Source organism: Semicossyphus pulcher, unplaced genomic scaffold, assembly GCF_022749685.1.
Source record: "Semicossyphus pulcher isolate SPU_LCO1_2020_fin unplaced genomic scaffold, fSemPul1.0.p SCAF_1, whole genome shotgun sequence".
NCBI lineage: Eukaryota > Metazoa > Chordata > Actinopteri > Labriformes > Labridae > Semicossyphus > Semicossyphus pulcher.
Window position 1 is genome coordinate 3,933,406 of NW_027211603.1, and position 15,014 is coordinate 3,948,419.

At 42.2% G+C, this 15,014-nt stretch overlaps 1 protein-coding gene across 2 annotated transcripts in view; it reads left to right on the forward strand.

The window, feature by feature from the left end:
* mpped2a (metallophosphoesterase domain containing 2a) overlaps positions 1-15,014 on the forward strand; it is an 83,291-nt gene that overhangs the window by 24,547 nt on the left and 43,730 nt on the right. For both annotated transcript variants that reach the window (XM_069659351.1, XM_069659352.1), the window contains exon 3: positions 4,850-5,031. In XM_069659351.1, the coding sequence (XP_069515452.1) occupies positions 4,850-5,031 (182 nt within the window). The remainder of the gene's footprint in view (positions 1-4,849; positions 5,032-15,014) is intronic.

Below are 15,014 nucleotides of genomic sequence, written 5' to 3' on the forward strand. Positions count from 1 at the left end.
CTTCTAAATACTGACTCCTGATTGACTGCATAGTACAAAGGAGAAAAAGCAGCCCACAGGCAACAGATTAGACTCTATGTGTTCAAGTTATAAACCGAGCAGGCTGACACAAAGCCAGAAGCTGCTGAAGATCAGAGACGGACATATTGACTAAAAAATGAATGCAACAAACAATCAGAATGACCAATTAATAGATAACTAAACAAATAAAGAATTTCAGCCTTCTTTTAAATTGGAAACTGCTTTTGGAGGATTCATTTTAAGCTTTCCCAAAGTTTTATTTTTGTCTGCACTTTTTAAATTATTTCCTTGCTCGGGTAGTCAGACTGAAATCAGCCGTACATTTCAAACTGCTTTTTCTGCTGCGTTTGTGAGGGCTCGCAGCACTGGTCAATCAATAAAATACTATCTTGCAAAGTCAAATTTGAGATGAAGTTTTTAATGTTGCAAATTGATAAATAATGTGCAGAAAGTTTTACCCTCTAAAAAGATAAAACAGAAGCAGTGATTTTATGTTTTGTTGTTGATTCGTACTTCGTATTCAATCAAACCAATCACGGTGCTGTGAGGGTTCTGCACGACTTTCAGGCAGCGCTGTTGTTGGTCTGAGCACAGCCTCAGGGCCCGATCGGACGCGTGATGAGACGCTTTTTGTGCGCTGCTTTTGCGTTGCAGGGCGCCTCGCGTTTTTGAGGAAACGCTGTGAGCGCCTCGAGTTGAAGAAACTTCAACTCAAAGCAGAAAAGCGCCTGACTTGATTGGTGTTTTTTTCGGATTGTCCAATCGGATGAAAGGAGAGGCGGGCCTTCCATCAGTTTACAATATAACGGTTAGGTTAATGACAGCTATGATTCAGTGGTTGCCTTAACAACAGTAGGAAGAAAAGGCGCAGCGAGCTGCTCTTTTTTTAACCGTAGGCTTCAACAAAAAAGGCAGTGCGGTGCGCCTCACGTTTTACAACCGGCAAAACGCGCTCTGTCTGATCGGGCCCTCACCCTGCATGTCAGATGCTTTGTGCCTTGTAGCTCCCAATTCATCCAATTCATCCCGATGCAGAGTAGTGGAGAGAGTATGCAGCTCCTTCTGCAGACATTGGCAACAGACTCTCACATCTCGTGTATCATAAGGTGTTTTTGCTCAATGTTGGAAATCAGCGAGTTTGACGTCTTTGTGGCAATTTAACTTTCAGTGTTTAAAACAGTCAGTGTCACCACTTCTGATGTCTTTATCACTGCTTCCTTTGATTAACTCACCCTGATAGACTTTTCTATGGTTGTGCTTTTTGGCTACTGCTTCAGGGATAACACATGCACACAAGCTGCTGACACACTCTGCTTTATTTACGCTTAATTGTGAGCATATGTATAAAATAAAATAACAGATTTTTGAAACGTGAAACAGCAGTTTTGCGGGTGTTCTTCCACAGGATCGGCTCAATAGGTTCACACCTAATTATTCTGTCTGTAACGAGATTTCACATAAAGTTTAAATCACATTACACGGACACATTTAAATGAAGAGGAGACACTTTACAAAGGTAATGACTCGATACAAAGCTGCAGAATCACTGAACGGTTTAACGAGAACCACGTGAATCATCTGCCCCCCAAAGTCACCAGATTTCACCAGTTTTTTTTTCACCCGTTTGTTCATCATGATTCACCCGCCCACCCCTACCAGAGACTTGTGACCACAGGCGGCGTCTGCAGATGGCTACACGCTGCAGATGGTGACCAGCTTGTCCACCGTTTAGCTACCACTAACAAGACCTCGCAGATGACTGTTCATCTGAAAAACAGAACAACAACAGATTCCAGCTTCTGTTTCCGAAGCTTTTCCACGTCTGCCGTTATCCTCAACCAAACGAGAGCCCTGAAATGTTTCCTGTAGGAGCCTCTTTTCTTCCTGCGCCGTTAATGACGCCGGAAACCTTTGATTTCATCTGCGTCTGTGGCTGTTTTCATGCCCTGTTTGTGCACACATGCAAGTTAACTCTGCGTGTGTGTGCCCGCGCGTGTGTGTGTGTGCTTGTCAGGTTGGAGATTGCAGCGTTGATTATGTGTCTGATGTTGTCGACAGAGTGACATCCCTTCTAATGAAATAATGGTCTAGTGGCAGAGTGCTGGAAGATTGCACATTGTAGACTTCAATTACAGACAGGATGATTTTTTCTCCCTTCTTTCCTTTCAGTCAGGAGGAAGTACAGGTTTTTCTTCCTTTTTAGCAGACGTGCTCACGTCGAACAAAAAGCCTGAAGAAAAGGCTTTTTCCAGCCAGACTTGGGTCTAAGTGTTTTTTCTTTAGATAATGGATGGAAGGAACATGGCATGCTTTAATTCACCGTCTCTTTAGCCAATCTGATGCCACAAAACAGCCATTGCCCTCCTTGTGTGCACAAATCAACCCGAGCGCTGGTTGTTTTCCCGTCCAAATCACCGTTGTTACGTCTCCTCTTTTCTTCGAGATGCTTTTTGCTCTGCTGCGCGCATTATTCTGTCCACCATGTAATTTATTTTGCACAACAAATGATCTTTTTTTTTTAAGGTTTTCAGCCGTGCACCTCCTGCTTTCTGGTATGAAATTAGCATACACTTCCTAAAAATATGCCGCCGAATCGAGAACACCTTTCTAAGAAAATCACAAGGGGAGAAAAGGGCACATTCTTTGAATGTTTTACTCTCTTAAACACAGAATAGTGCTCAAACGTATAAAACGACTAAATAAAACCGAGGCCAGACGTCTTATAAACAAGTGGAACATTTCACTGCTCGTCACACAGGATCAGTTTTTGGTTGAAACATTGGTCAAACATGCCTGGCTGTTGGAAGGGTCATTTGACGGGTAAGAAATCAGTTTGTATTGCTGCATGAAGCTGTGCACTGTGGGCCGGCCACGGGGATTATTATAAGTTCACAGCTGTGGTGTAGAAGACATTTTAACAGACAGTTTAATGTCTGCAAACAACCTGAAGGACTGGAAGTATCCACAAATAAAAAACATAAATGTATGCTCAGTGGGCTGCTGTAGTTTTTTCTTTCAGTTTTCTGTCATGTTGTTCATGTTTGGTGTCATCATTAGTTGTTGGAACCGCAGGGTAACTCAGATACGATACGTGGCCCACAATAACATGATGATATATTGCAACACAGTCATATAATGATACGTCACGATATCTGATTAACTAAAGAACACAAAATGCTCCTAAAAAGGTGAAGAGCAGGATTAATGTATTTGTATTTTACAGTTTCACAGAATTTGACACAAACAGAGAAGAAACAAAGAAACTAAATTTACAGAACTTTAGAAAAACTAAAAACAAATCAGGACTTTGGATTCAAAGTGGCTCGAGCATCTCTTTACTTCTTTCGACCGCTGTCCGACATTATCCCTCCATCTTCTTCTTCTTCTTCTTCGGCCAATTAATTCCCGTTCACGTTACCCTCATTCATGCGCCACCGCGAGGAGTCATGAAGTAGTGACTGTTTAGAGCTGCATATATTTGTACATTATAATATGGATATTTGGCACCAGCCTAGCGATAATTGTGTCGCATGAGTCAGGACGACGATAGATTGCCGAATCGATATTTTGTCCGACCCCTAATAATCGTATTTAAGTACAAACATTATTGAAGTAAAACCTGAAGTCCACAGCAGTTTGTAAGGCAGAACCTCTTCTCGTCCGGATCTTATAATCTATAAAACTATTATGAAAAACATCGATTAAACACAGGTTTAAAGACGGGGTTTTATGCTGTTTTACATTTTAAGATACATAAATATATATATACATATAGATATCTATATATATATATATAGATATATATATAATGTTACAATGTTGGATGTTCAGACTAAACGTGGGTGAAGTTTAAACTCTGCAGGTAAAAGTATGTTGTATCCCCAGGCTTCTCAGCTCAGTCTGCAGGCTGCTGTGAACGCCAGCTTTCACACAGTTTTTTCTTTGTGATGGCACAAATGGCAGCCTCAGCAGGCTTCGGAGAGCTGGCCAATCAGAAGAAAGTGGGCTTGTAGGGGGCGGGGTTTCCTTAAAGAGACAGAGCAGGCTGAGTCGTTTCAGGCAGAGGCTGTATGAGGGCCTGCACAGAGCACCAGTGTGAGGAAAATGAGTTTGTTTAACTATAAATTATGCTAAGCTACTCCACAGGTATCACAGAGAGAAATATGAAGCTTGAAATTAGCATAATACCCCCCTTTAAGTTGTTAAATGTTATAGTATGTGGAAGCTAATTCTGTTCAGAGAAAGGCAAACACGCTGAACACGCTGGGCGACAAAACAGAGTTCAGTGAAATAGAGTAACTGACATTATAAATCTTCACCCAGCGATGCAGAATTCACTCACTTTTCTTTTTTCCACTTTTATGTTTAATGTTTATTGAAAGCAGCAAAGACAGACATGCACCATGTGGTGGGAGAGGGGACACAAATCTCCTAAAACTGAACTGTTGATGATTAATGTTTGAGCAGGTTATGGTGTTTAAATATGACCCTGATTCCCCACAAAAATTGAGGCAAATTTATGTTCATCGTAATTCAGAATGAGCGTGGATATCTTGCCTTTATATTTGTGTTATTATTTAATTTAGTTTTTAATTGAATGTATGTCAAAGAGTTAGTTTTATTCATGTTTTACACAGCGTACCACCTTCTTCTGAGCGTCCCACAATCCAAAAACCTTAATCACAAACATGTCAGACTGTAATCAATACAAATGAATGGATCTGAATTAATTAGCCACCACTGATTAATCACAAATCACTACTTATTAATGTAAATGTGAGTTTGTCATGTAAGAGTTCTCACCAGCTCTCTCTCTCTGTGTTTTCAGGGTGGACCCGATTCCTTATGACACTCCCAAACCAGCAGGACACACCAGGTTTGTGTGTGTGTCAGACACACACTCGCGTACAGACGGCATCCAGATGCCCTACGGCGACGTGCTGCTGCACATGGGTGACTTCACCGAGCTGGGCCTGCCCTCCGAGGTTAAGAAGTTCAACGACTGGCTAGGTACTAAAGCTGCTTAAGACGCACATTCACACACACGCCGCTGGACGCACGCATTGTTTTCACGCTCGCACAAAACTGACGTGCGACAGGCTCTCGTGAGCAGGGGGACGGGCGACATGCTGCACTCATAAACCAGTAACTAGACCACACAATGACTCCCCCTCCTTCCCCTGTTGACCTCACAACTGCTGCGCTAAAGTGTCCAGTTTAACCCTTGTGACCCAACACCCTGCCTCAGTTAACCTCTGACCTCTCCCTCTGGCCCCATGCTGTGGGTGGGAGCGCCGAGGTCTGTCTCAGTAGCAAGTGTTTCATCTCCGGACGCTCGAGGCGGGGAGCCGAAGAGACTCTGGAGCATTTCTGTGGCTTTAATGTAGTCGTGTTTCACATTCAGTAAAAAGAAATCACATGTGATCTGAGCGAGTGCAGAAATCAACCCAGCACAGTGGCCTCAAACGACCGAACACGCATGTGTTATTTTATCCATGTGTCTGACTAAACAGCCGCTTGAAGTTAAACAGTAAAAGCACAATGTGTACAAGTATTTCCAAAAGACTGAACCAAGTGCGTAAATGTTAAATCTAAAGATGCAGGTTGTTAAAATTGAAAGTGCACAATGCTAATTACAACCAAGGTTTTATTGATGACATTGATGGACGCTAATTTGAAGCACTGGCCCCGTATGACAACAAGCCTCTAAATATGGTGGACAAAGTAAAGACACTTACACACAACTTAAGACAACCGTTCTTACGTTGGACACTTCTGAAAAGAAAATTCATAATGAATCATTTTCATTGAAAACTTGTCTTGTAGTTTTTAGTAACCATGGGGACAAGGCATCAGCATTTGGTGCGTCTGTTACCCCTGCTCAAGCTCTTTAACTGCAGGAGGAGGTGTATTTATAGCACTGTTAATTTCGTTAAAGAAAATAATGACGTAAAATCTTCATCAACTATGTTTTTTTCATGACGAAGACGAGACGTTGACGAGCTGAAAATAGATCTTTGATAATAAAAACTATTTTTTGTTTTTGTTAACGAGATGAGACGAGCCTAAAAGTGGTTGCCGGCGTACATTCAAAATTTTCCCCCACTGTGCGTCTAATCTGTCTCTCAAAATACAAGCGATGCCTTCCTGTAACTGGGTAACCCGGTTAGAGATAGCGGGCATCACAAAGGTGGTTGTGAACTTCCTGTGTTAACTTTCTGCTTCAGGCTCACAGTAAAAGGGCCGTTTAACCCCTCATGTGACGACAAAAAGGAGCAATCATCGTCTGTCTGCTTCAGTCAGACTGTTTAGATTAGAAGCAATGATGAAAAGTAATCTTCAGATGCTGTGTCCTCATCGTTCTTTTACTGTCTGGATGATCTGCTGAAATTGAAAGTGTTAATTTTACCTGAAACAAACAGGTAAAAACAAGAAGAGGGAGACTGGAGGGGGGTCATATGCTCTGAAGAGAGAAACGTTTTGAGTAAAACTCTAAAGGACTAAAACTAAAAAGCATTTTTGTCTGAAGATTAATCAAAAATAGCTGCTGAAATTAACAGTTATTTATACAGGAGCCCCATTAGTTATTTTCACATTAACAGCTGTTGTTCCTGCGGTCCATACAGGCTGCAGCCTTCGAAGGAGGCGGTCCACGGAGCACGCTCGATTCATAGCCTGCGTGGACGTTAAAGCTGAACTGAAATGAGACGGTCTGGTCTACCCTTGCGTCACCACATGCAGCTCCTGTCACCTAGCAACAGGTAGCTAGCGGGCTAGCTAGCATAACTTATGTCGTGTAAGTTAACCTGTTATTTTATTTATTTTATTTCAAGGGCCTTTTCGTTTTCTTAAACGTGTAACACTAGCTATCCAATTGAGTTGAAGCCATTTTTAAGTGTATTCCTCGGCCGTTTAAAAGTCTGCCATTTCATTTGAATTGGCACGCAATGCATCTTGGGATAGAGTGGGCCGCGAAGGATGCACCCGATGGATCATTCGCGGCCGGGAACATGGAGGACGCATTTGCCGCATCGGAAGGAGCCTTCGGATTGGGACAACCTTTAACGCACTTCGGTGACGCAATCAGCCTTCAAATACGGCCTCCAAAGGCCGCAGCCCCTGGATTGGGACACAGCTAATATCACACACAATAGACAACTTAAAAAAAAGAAACAAAAACGTGTGTTTCATACCAGCAGAAGGTTTAAACAGTAGTTCACAGAGTTAGTTGTTTTAGCTTAACTTTAGCTAACTTATCCCTCTGAATATTCTTTAGGTTTAAGAGCTGGAGGATCCCATAAGAGAGGAAGATTCCACAGGAAACAGGAAGTGGTTTAATGTTGAACAAACATAGAAAAAAAGATCTGAGATTGGCTTTGATGTTTACCTCCAAGATCCAGGTTCAGGTACCAGCTCATGATCTTCTTCTCCACTTTAGTCGGTAGCGACACTTCTCTAAAAATCTATCTATGTTTTAAGTATCAAACGCTCGCCCCCTGTAGAGTTAAAAGGTGACGGCTGCTGCAGTCGGTCTGAATTCACAGCAGTTACAGTGAATTCAAACGTTGACCCAGTTTTCACAGCAACGAAAAAAAATCTCCAGACGTTCGTAGAAACATCACAAACCTCTTTGACTGTCCGACGTTCAAACCGCATTTAAAGGTGCAACTTCCTGCTGCGTCACATCTTAACTGGGTGGCTCACTCCAATGCTTTAAAACAGACACTCATATGACAACCAAGGCTCTAACCAAAGTATGTTTTCTTTCTCCTTCCTCTTCCCTTCTGCAAAATTGTTGCGTGATTTACCAAAATGAGGAACACCAAAAACGACGATTAAAATTTGATCCAAAAAAAAAGCATGACGGGGAAAGTGTGGAGGATTGGATGCTGGGTTTAATAACACGACTACAAAAACTAAACTAAGGTTTGAAATGCAGAAAATATGGACTCAAAGGTTTGAAAGAGAAAGACTTGAACACATAATAAAAACTGCATCCTGTTCCAGGCGCGCTAACTTTGAGTTTTATAGATTGTGAAAATGATCTGTTGTTGGGAAGCAACAGTAGAGCACCCACTATGCCAGGCGGGCTCTTTAAAGTGCTGCCAGCTGCCGTGCCCTCAATTCCCCCGAAACACACTCACACACTTGTTCACAAAGGGTGAACACACACACACACACACACACATGCAGGCAAGTCCAATTTCTTTCCCCTTTCTTTTCTGCTGTGTCACCTCCAATGCAGCACCTGGCAGCACCAGGAGGACGCACCGGTCAGCTTTTCTATCAAACTCCTCCATCAATCAACACAGACAGCCATGTCAAGTGCGTGTGCTTTTGTGCGTGTCTGTTGAGCCCGGGTGAAAGCGGCAATATCGGCCATAATGGGGAATCGATGCAGAGCAAAGTGGAAAATGGCGTTCACTGTCCTGCTGAAGCTTGTGAGCGTGCAGCCGCACACCTTGTTCATCAAACTCTCAGAGTGGGAGGGTAGAAAATATAAAAGGTCAAAAATATTTAAAGAAAGTTGATACATTTTTTTAGAAGAGTCTGGTATTATGACAATACGGCTTTGATTTCACAAGGAAAAAGGATAATATGGAGCAAAAGGTTGTAATAGCTGTCCAATCCTACGTTAGCAACCGTAACTATGCACGGTAGGCCTGTCAAGCTTTCGGATGCTGTAACGGTGTGCATATTGAATCTGCAAGTCCGACAGCAGATTTCATCAAAGTTTAGAGGGGGGGGTCGGACAGGAGAGCTGTCGGACATGGATTATAAATCATGGACGACAGCTTAATCCATCAAAGATCAACTAAAACTCCTTTGTTTATGCTCCAAGTTAAGACGCTAACTAAGTTGGCTAGGTTAGCATCTTAGCAAACAAAGACGGTTGAATTAATTAATTGTTATCAAAATTTAGTGTTTGGATCAAGCCCGCGATATGCGAGCAATATCGTGACGCGTTTAAAACAAAATGAAAAAGTGGGATAATTTAGTTTTGCTAGCAGCGGGCTCAAACATGTTAGATAATGAAAGTTAAAGGGAGTCATAACTAAACATTAGCTTAAAATAAAACACTTATCCCGCTGTGCATGAACATTGTTGTTGCTGTATGATCGTCCTAAACATGAACTGTCGTGGGCTGCCTTTCCTTGGGACCGATGAGCTTGTGCCTCGATTTTCACGTCCTCTTCATCCTCAACGCTCCGCTGACACATTATATTCTGGATGTATCTTTCAAACGCGTGTTGTTGTCCTTTCTGTCGACTTCTCTCTGATATGTGGCAACTGTTTTTTCCAGAAATATGCTTTTATTTCCCTCGGAACATCATCTCACTGACATAGTTGGAAACGCCATAATATTTACATGCCGGTGCGAAAGCTTGACAGGCGTAGCAACAGGAACCAAGGGGGGCGGGACTTAGCGAAGGGTCAATTGCAATGTGTGTATGTGTAATAGTGAAGCAAATTAAAAGAAACACGTCAAGCTGCTCGTATATTGCTGCTCCGTACCATTAATTGACCATTAGTTGTATGTACATAAAAACACTGCGTTTCTTTTAAAATCGCACTACATTTTTTAAAATATCGCAGAACAAAAGTTATTGCAATGTCCATTTTTTCCATTATCGTGCAGCCCTAATATGAAGTCATACAAATCATAAAAAATGACAAATCATAAGCGTCCATATCTGGCCTATCCTGTCTTGAAATATCCATCTGGTATAACCCTGTCAGATATGTTGTTTCTAATGCTTCGCTCTGCTAAAGTGTTTGTCTCAGTCGGAGAAGAAGCTTTCAATTAAGTGAGAAAATGTTGTTTTAGACTGAATCTTTTGTCTCTGTGGTTTGGAGTACAGGCAGCTCTCAGCAGTCTGCAGCCTGAGAAAATGTTCTTTATCGTGAGGCTTTTACAGCGCTGATGTGAGCTCCACGTACAGCGAGGGCTCTTGTGCCACGTAAAAGGTACGATATTCTCTGCAAGGCCGTTTTTTTTTGTCCTTGTTGACGAAGGCAGGGAAAGTCTGAGCGAGGAAGCGACTGAGTCAGACAAAAGTGGAGGACGAGAGATAAAAGTCACAAGGTAAGATGGCATTTTGAAGGACTATTAGTTTAATAATTTGATATATTTTTGCACAGACGGACTCTTCAGACGAGCTCAAAGCGTAAAGTGGAGGGAAGCAGGTGTGACGGATTTACACGTCTGTAGCTTTGACTGATTTCAAATGTTTTGAAGCTCCATTTATAGGATTTTGTTGCTTTTGTTTTAACTTAAAATACTCTTTAAAAAAGGCGTTATTTCCCCTGATGAAGGTTTATTGGTTTTCATGGTAAGGTACATTTTTACGCTGGGTGCACCGATCGTACTTTTTCAGCCCTGATACGATAACCGGGCTTTTGTTGCTCATACCGGATACTAGGGCTGCACAGTAAATTGCGATTTCATCCTTATTGCAGTATGACACATCACAAAAGTCTGAATTTAATAAGAAATGACCATTTTATGCAAACAAGCCAGGCTTTCTCACTAATTGATGGGAATAAAGGCCGTGCTTTCACACCATTTTGATGCGATCAAGTGAACCCAGGCAGCTATCGGTTACAGATTAACAATTTAAAGGTAAAAAAAAGAAGAAAAAGCTAAACATATAAACTAAGAGTTACAGCGCTGACTTTGTGCTCCTCTCCCTCTCTGCCTCCTTCGTCTGCTCCTCTCAGACTTTCAAGGAGGCAGCAGTTTGTCGGGGCTATCGACGGATGTTTTGGCCTGTTGATGGAGATCATTGGAGATCGATGCAGAGGAACGTGTTTCCCTGACCCAGCCTGTGTGATGGGAGAGCGCCAGCTCTGATCTGCCTCTTTAATCTGCTCCCAGAGGCTGCTATAGCTGATGTGTAATGTGTGTGGATATAGGCGCTGATTGTGATTGTTAGACAGTGAGAACTAAACCTTTTAGGTTTTGTTCACTTCCTGTTTTACATCACCGAGGGGGGGTGCTTTCATTTTCAGTTTGTTGAATGTTGCATTCTTGCAGATCTCTGTTTTGTTCCCCTTTTGGTCTCTTTGATGATGAGGGGTAATTCTAGCTGTGTCTTTAGACCTTACCCAATCTTGGAGCCGTCAGCCATCGTCTGAAGACGATCTCTGGGAGTTACGGTGAACTTTTCGGGCATTCTGGTGTAACCAGCATTTAGAGACTTCCAGCCAAGACTTCCTTCTCCATGCGCTGCATTGTTTACAGTCTAGTTAGCAGCTTGAGAAGCGACCGTGTGTTCAGATCAAAGTGAAGTGAAATTCTCCCTCCAGATATGTCTGCAAAATAAACGCTGTCATCTCTTGGTTCATTAATCCCCCGGAGGAGCGCCCGTTCATCTGTCTGTGCTGAGTCTCAGTTTCACTGTAAACAGTAAGTCACACAGAGGCTGCACTCTGGCTTACTGCAGCGGGATGAAGCCCAAACAGAAACAGATTTTCTTGTGATCGACTTTAATTAACAGCTCTTCAGTTTGATGAAATAATCATGATGCAGATTAGGAACAACATGAAGCTTTGTCAGGTCTGTCCTCAAAGGGAAAAGAAAACTACGGAGGTCGGAGCGATCGTTTCTGATGCATTCAAGGAAGCCGGGAAATCTAAACGCTGAGCGGCTTTCGGATTTGTCGCTCAGGTTGACATTTTTGATCTGGAGCAGATTGTCAGCTGAACTTGCTTCAGATGTTGTTTGTCAGTTTGTTTGTTGCTGACGTTGCTCTCCTTGCCCCCTCTCGTGGATCATCCACTGCTTTGGGATGGAAAGCACGTTGTTCGCCACTTGTGACTTTGTGCAGATGACTCTGCTTGACACTAGGGCTTAATTAGTAGGCTATAGTCTCAATCAGCGTTGTGATAGCTCATTTGGTGATAGATGTTGACTTTACATTTGAACATTTGAGAATACTTTTGGTTCTTTGGCTTCAAACCTTTTTTAACTTTTGTCAATTATTTTGACCTTTTAAAAGTTTAAGTTTAAGCATAAAGTTCAGGTGCATATTTCTACCTCTTTTTTAACATCACCCGTACTCCTGAATATTGAATGATAAGTTGAGGCTTGTTTCACAGAACTGGTGCGTCTGTGCAGCTTCTCCACTAATTGGAAGACGTGTGGATTTGCTTCCATCATATTTCCTCAAGGATTCATCTGATGAGAGGAAGAGGGGATTTATTTATTTATTTAGATATTCAGCTCTTTAATTTAAAGCAGGTCATGTAGGATACGTTCGCCCTGGTTGGAAAGAGTGTGTTAACACTTATATAACACTTGTGCAGATGTTTTGTGTCTTCATCAGTAAATGTAAGTCTGCCTTCTTTAGAGGAATGACGAAACACTTCTCTGCTCGCACAGTTCTTGTTCTTCATGGAGCTTGGTCTTTCATAGCGCCGGTTTGTGGGCAAAGAATAGAAAATAAATCTCAGTGTATCACTCCAGCAGCCCTCCGTAAGATGTATCACGGTGGCAATAAAAAGCAGAAGGAATTCCCCGCAGAGTAATGGAGGTGGAGTTGTTTGATGGTAATTATGTTTTCCCCACCTTTTCCCTGCCGTGTGGTGGCGGAGAGGATGATTCGCTTTGGGTTGTGTGTGTGCGTGTGTGTGTGTGTGTGTGTAAATGGATGTGTGATCCAGTTAGAGTGCTAGGGGACTGAGAGACGGCGCTCTCATATAAGGTTAGACTGGAATTTATGATCCTGAGATGCGACAAGAGCTAATTTAGAGGAGCGGGAATGAAACCTGTAGACCGGGGGAACCATGATTCTTTCATTTTCAGCGTTAGAGAACACACACTCTTTCGCGCACACACACACACACACACATTACACGGATGCAGTGGGATTTTTTATTATCTGCATCGAGCCGTCGCATCTTGACTGAATTTATATTCTTTTCAGTTTCTATTAGTTTTATTCCCGATTGTGAAGTGGACCACAGCAGAATTGAGCAGAGCACTTACACGTCTTCCTTCCGCTTCTGTCGCCAGCAGAAAGCATTTTTATCCAACAAATACGTTTCTTTGGACTCTTTATTCAAGGTTTTATTCAATTTGCCCTCCTGGCTTGTATCATAACCCTCTGCTGTTGCTGGCCACAGCAATATGTGGCAGAGTCACAAACAGGCCGAAGCAACTGAGCCGAATACCTTCATGTCAGTCAAACTCCAAGCTGTAGTTGGATGTAGGTATCCTGGTTTAATAATCATGTAGTCTAAGCAGGGTCCAAAATTAGCACCCGTCACTCGCCAAATGTGGGTAAAAATCTACTTTGGTGACTGAAATAAATGAGGTCGGGCGCCAGGGGGTTTGTTTGAAATAAGTACTCAAGAAAAAGAGTAATATCAAAGTGTATTAATACTCCGTTACGTAAAACTTAAGCAAGAGTTAAAAGACTCGGATCAAAATATTCCTACAGCACCATAACTTAAGGCAGCCGACTCATTGTGCAGGACGGCCTGTTTCAGAGTAATCTCTTTAATATCAGTGGATTATTATCTAAATGTGGAGCTGATCACTTTATATTTTTCTTTAAATTCAGTGGAATAAAAGTAAAGATAAACACACAAGCAAAGTGCATCACCTCAATAAACACTGCTTCTATAAGTTCAGTACTAAAGTAAATCCAGATGTGAACCCCATTAAAACCTCCTGAATGTGATCGAGAGGAAGATGGACGGTCACAAGCCATCGGACAAAGCCGAGCTGCTAAAAGAGCGGCCTGACGTCACCCAGCAGCACTGTGACAGACTGGAGGAGAGCACGCTGAGATGCATGAGAGCTGTGATTAAAAACCAGGTTGTTCCACCAAACACTGATCTGTGAACTCTTCCTGAGGTGAAACATTCTGTTGTTTCAACATGAACTTGTTTTCTTTCATTATTTGAGCTCTGAAAAACATCTTTTTTGCATCTTTTGTTTTCTTAGCCGTCATCATTTTCTGCAAATAAAAGACCTCAGTGAGAATATTTGATTTGGCATTAGTGAGAAATGTTGTTTAATACACAAACACAAACCTATAAATAGTGGAACCAGAGAAGAACACATTTTTGCAGTGCTGTCTTCATATTTTCCGGAGCTGTATCTCAATCAACAGATGATTAATCAACAACTATGTCGAGTGATTCATCATTTAAGTTTCTATTCTGGCAAGATACCAACTCGTTTGTGGATTAGCAGCTGTTTTATTTTGTTTTATTTGTATACATTAATCATGAAAAGAGAAATTGTGACGTGTTTTCTTGACACTTTATAGACCAAATGATTAAAAGCTTGTTAAGTTCATCCTATTATAAATTATATTGTGGCAACTAAGGACAGGGCCGCTGCAGCCTTCTTGAGCATCCATTATTCCCGTGGCTGTGGTCCAGTTAACTCCACGCATAAATTATCCTGCAAATAAGTCGATAGAGAACCTACAGGGCAGGCCAAAAAAAGAACGAGAGGAAGGAAGACTGGAACCAAATCAACAGGAAGCCTAAAAAAAGCGACATGGAGGGAGAATAGTGGGTGATGAAGGGAAGAGCCGTTGGTTGAGTGCTCAATCGGCTGGAATAAAGTAAAAAGTCAGTTTCCTGATGGCGAAGGGGACCGGGACAAATCACCCCGACAGAGGAGAGCGAAAAGGGCACAGCAGAAGTTGAAAGATGAGGGGATGAGAATCGTAATAGATGTTCTTCTCTATTTAGTTCAGGTTCATGCTTCTCCCTGCGGCCCAGCGTCTGCAGAGGCGGACGGTGGTCTGCAGGGGTCAAACAGAGCTGTCGGATGTGGTTGTAACCTCTCTGACTGTCTGAATTGAGGGATTTTTTTTTCTCCACACTTATCAGAGTCTTTTCTTTTCAGTCCTGATCTGTGCTCAGGTGTAGAGAGAGCGGACGACAAAGAGTATCCATGTGCAAAATATCAAACAACCTGGTGTTTCTGAACGAATAGACCGACCAGGTAGAAAGCATAAGGCCTTTGT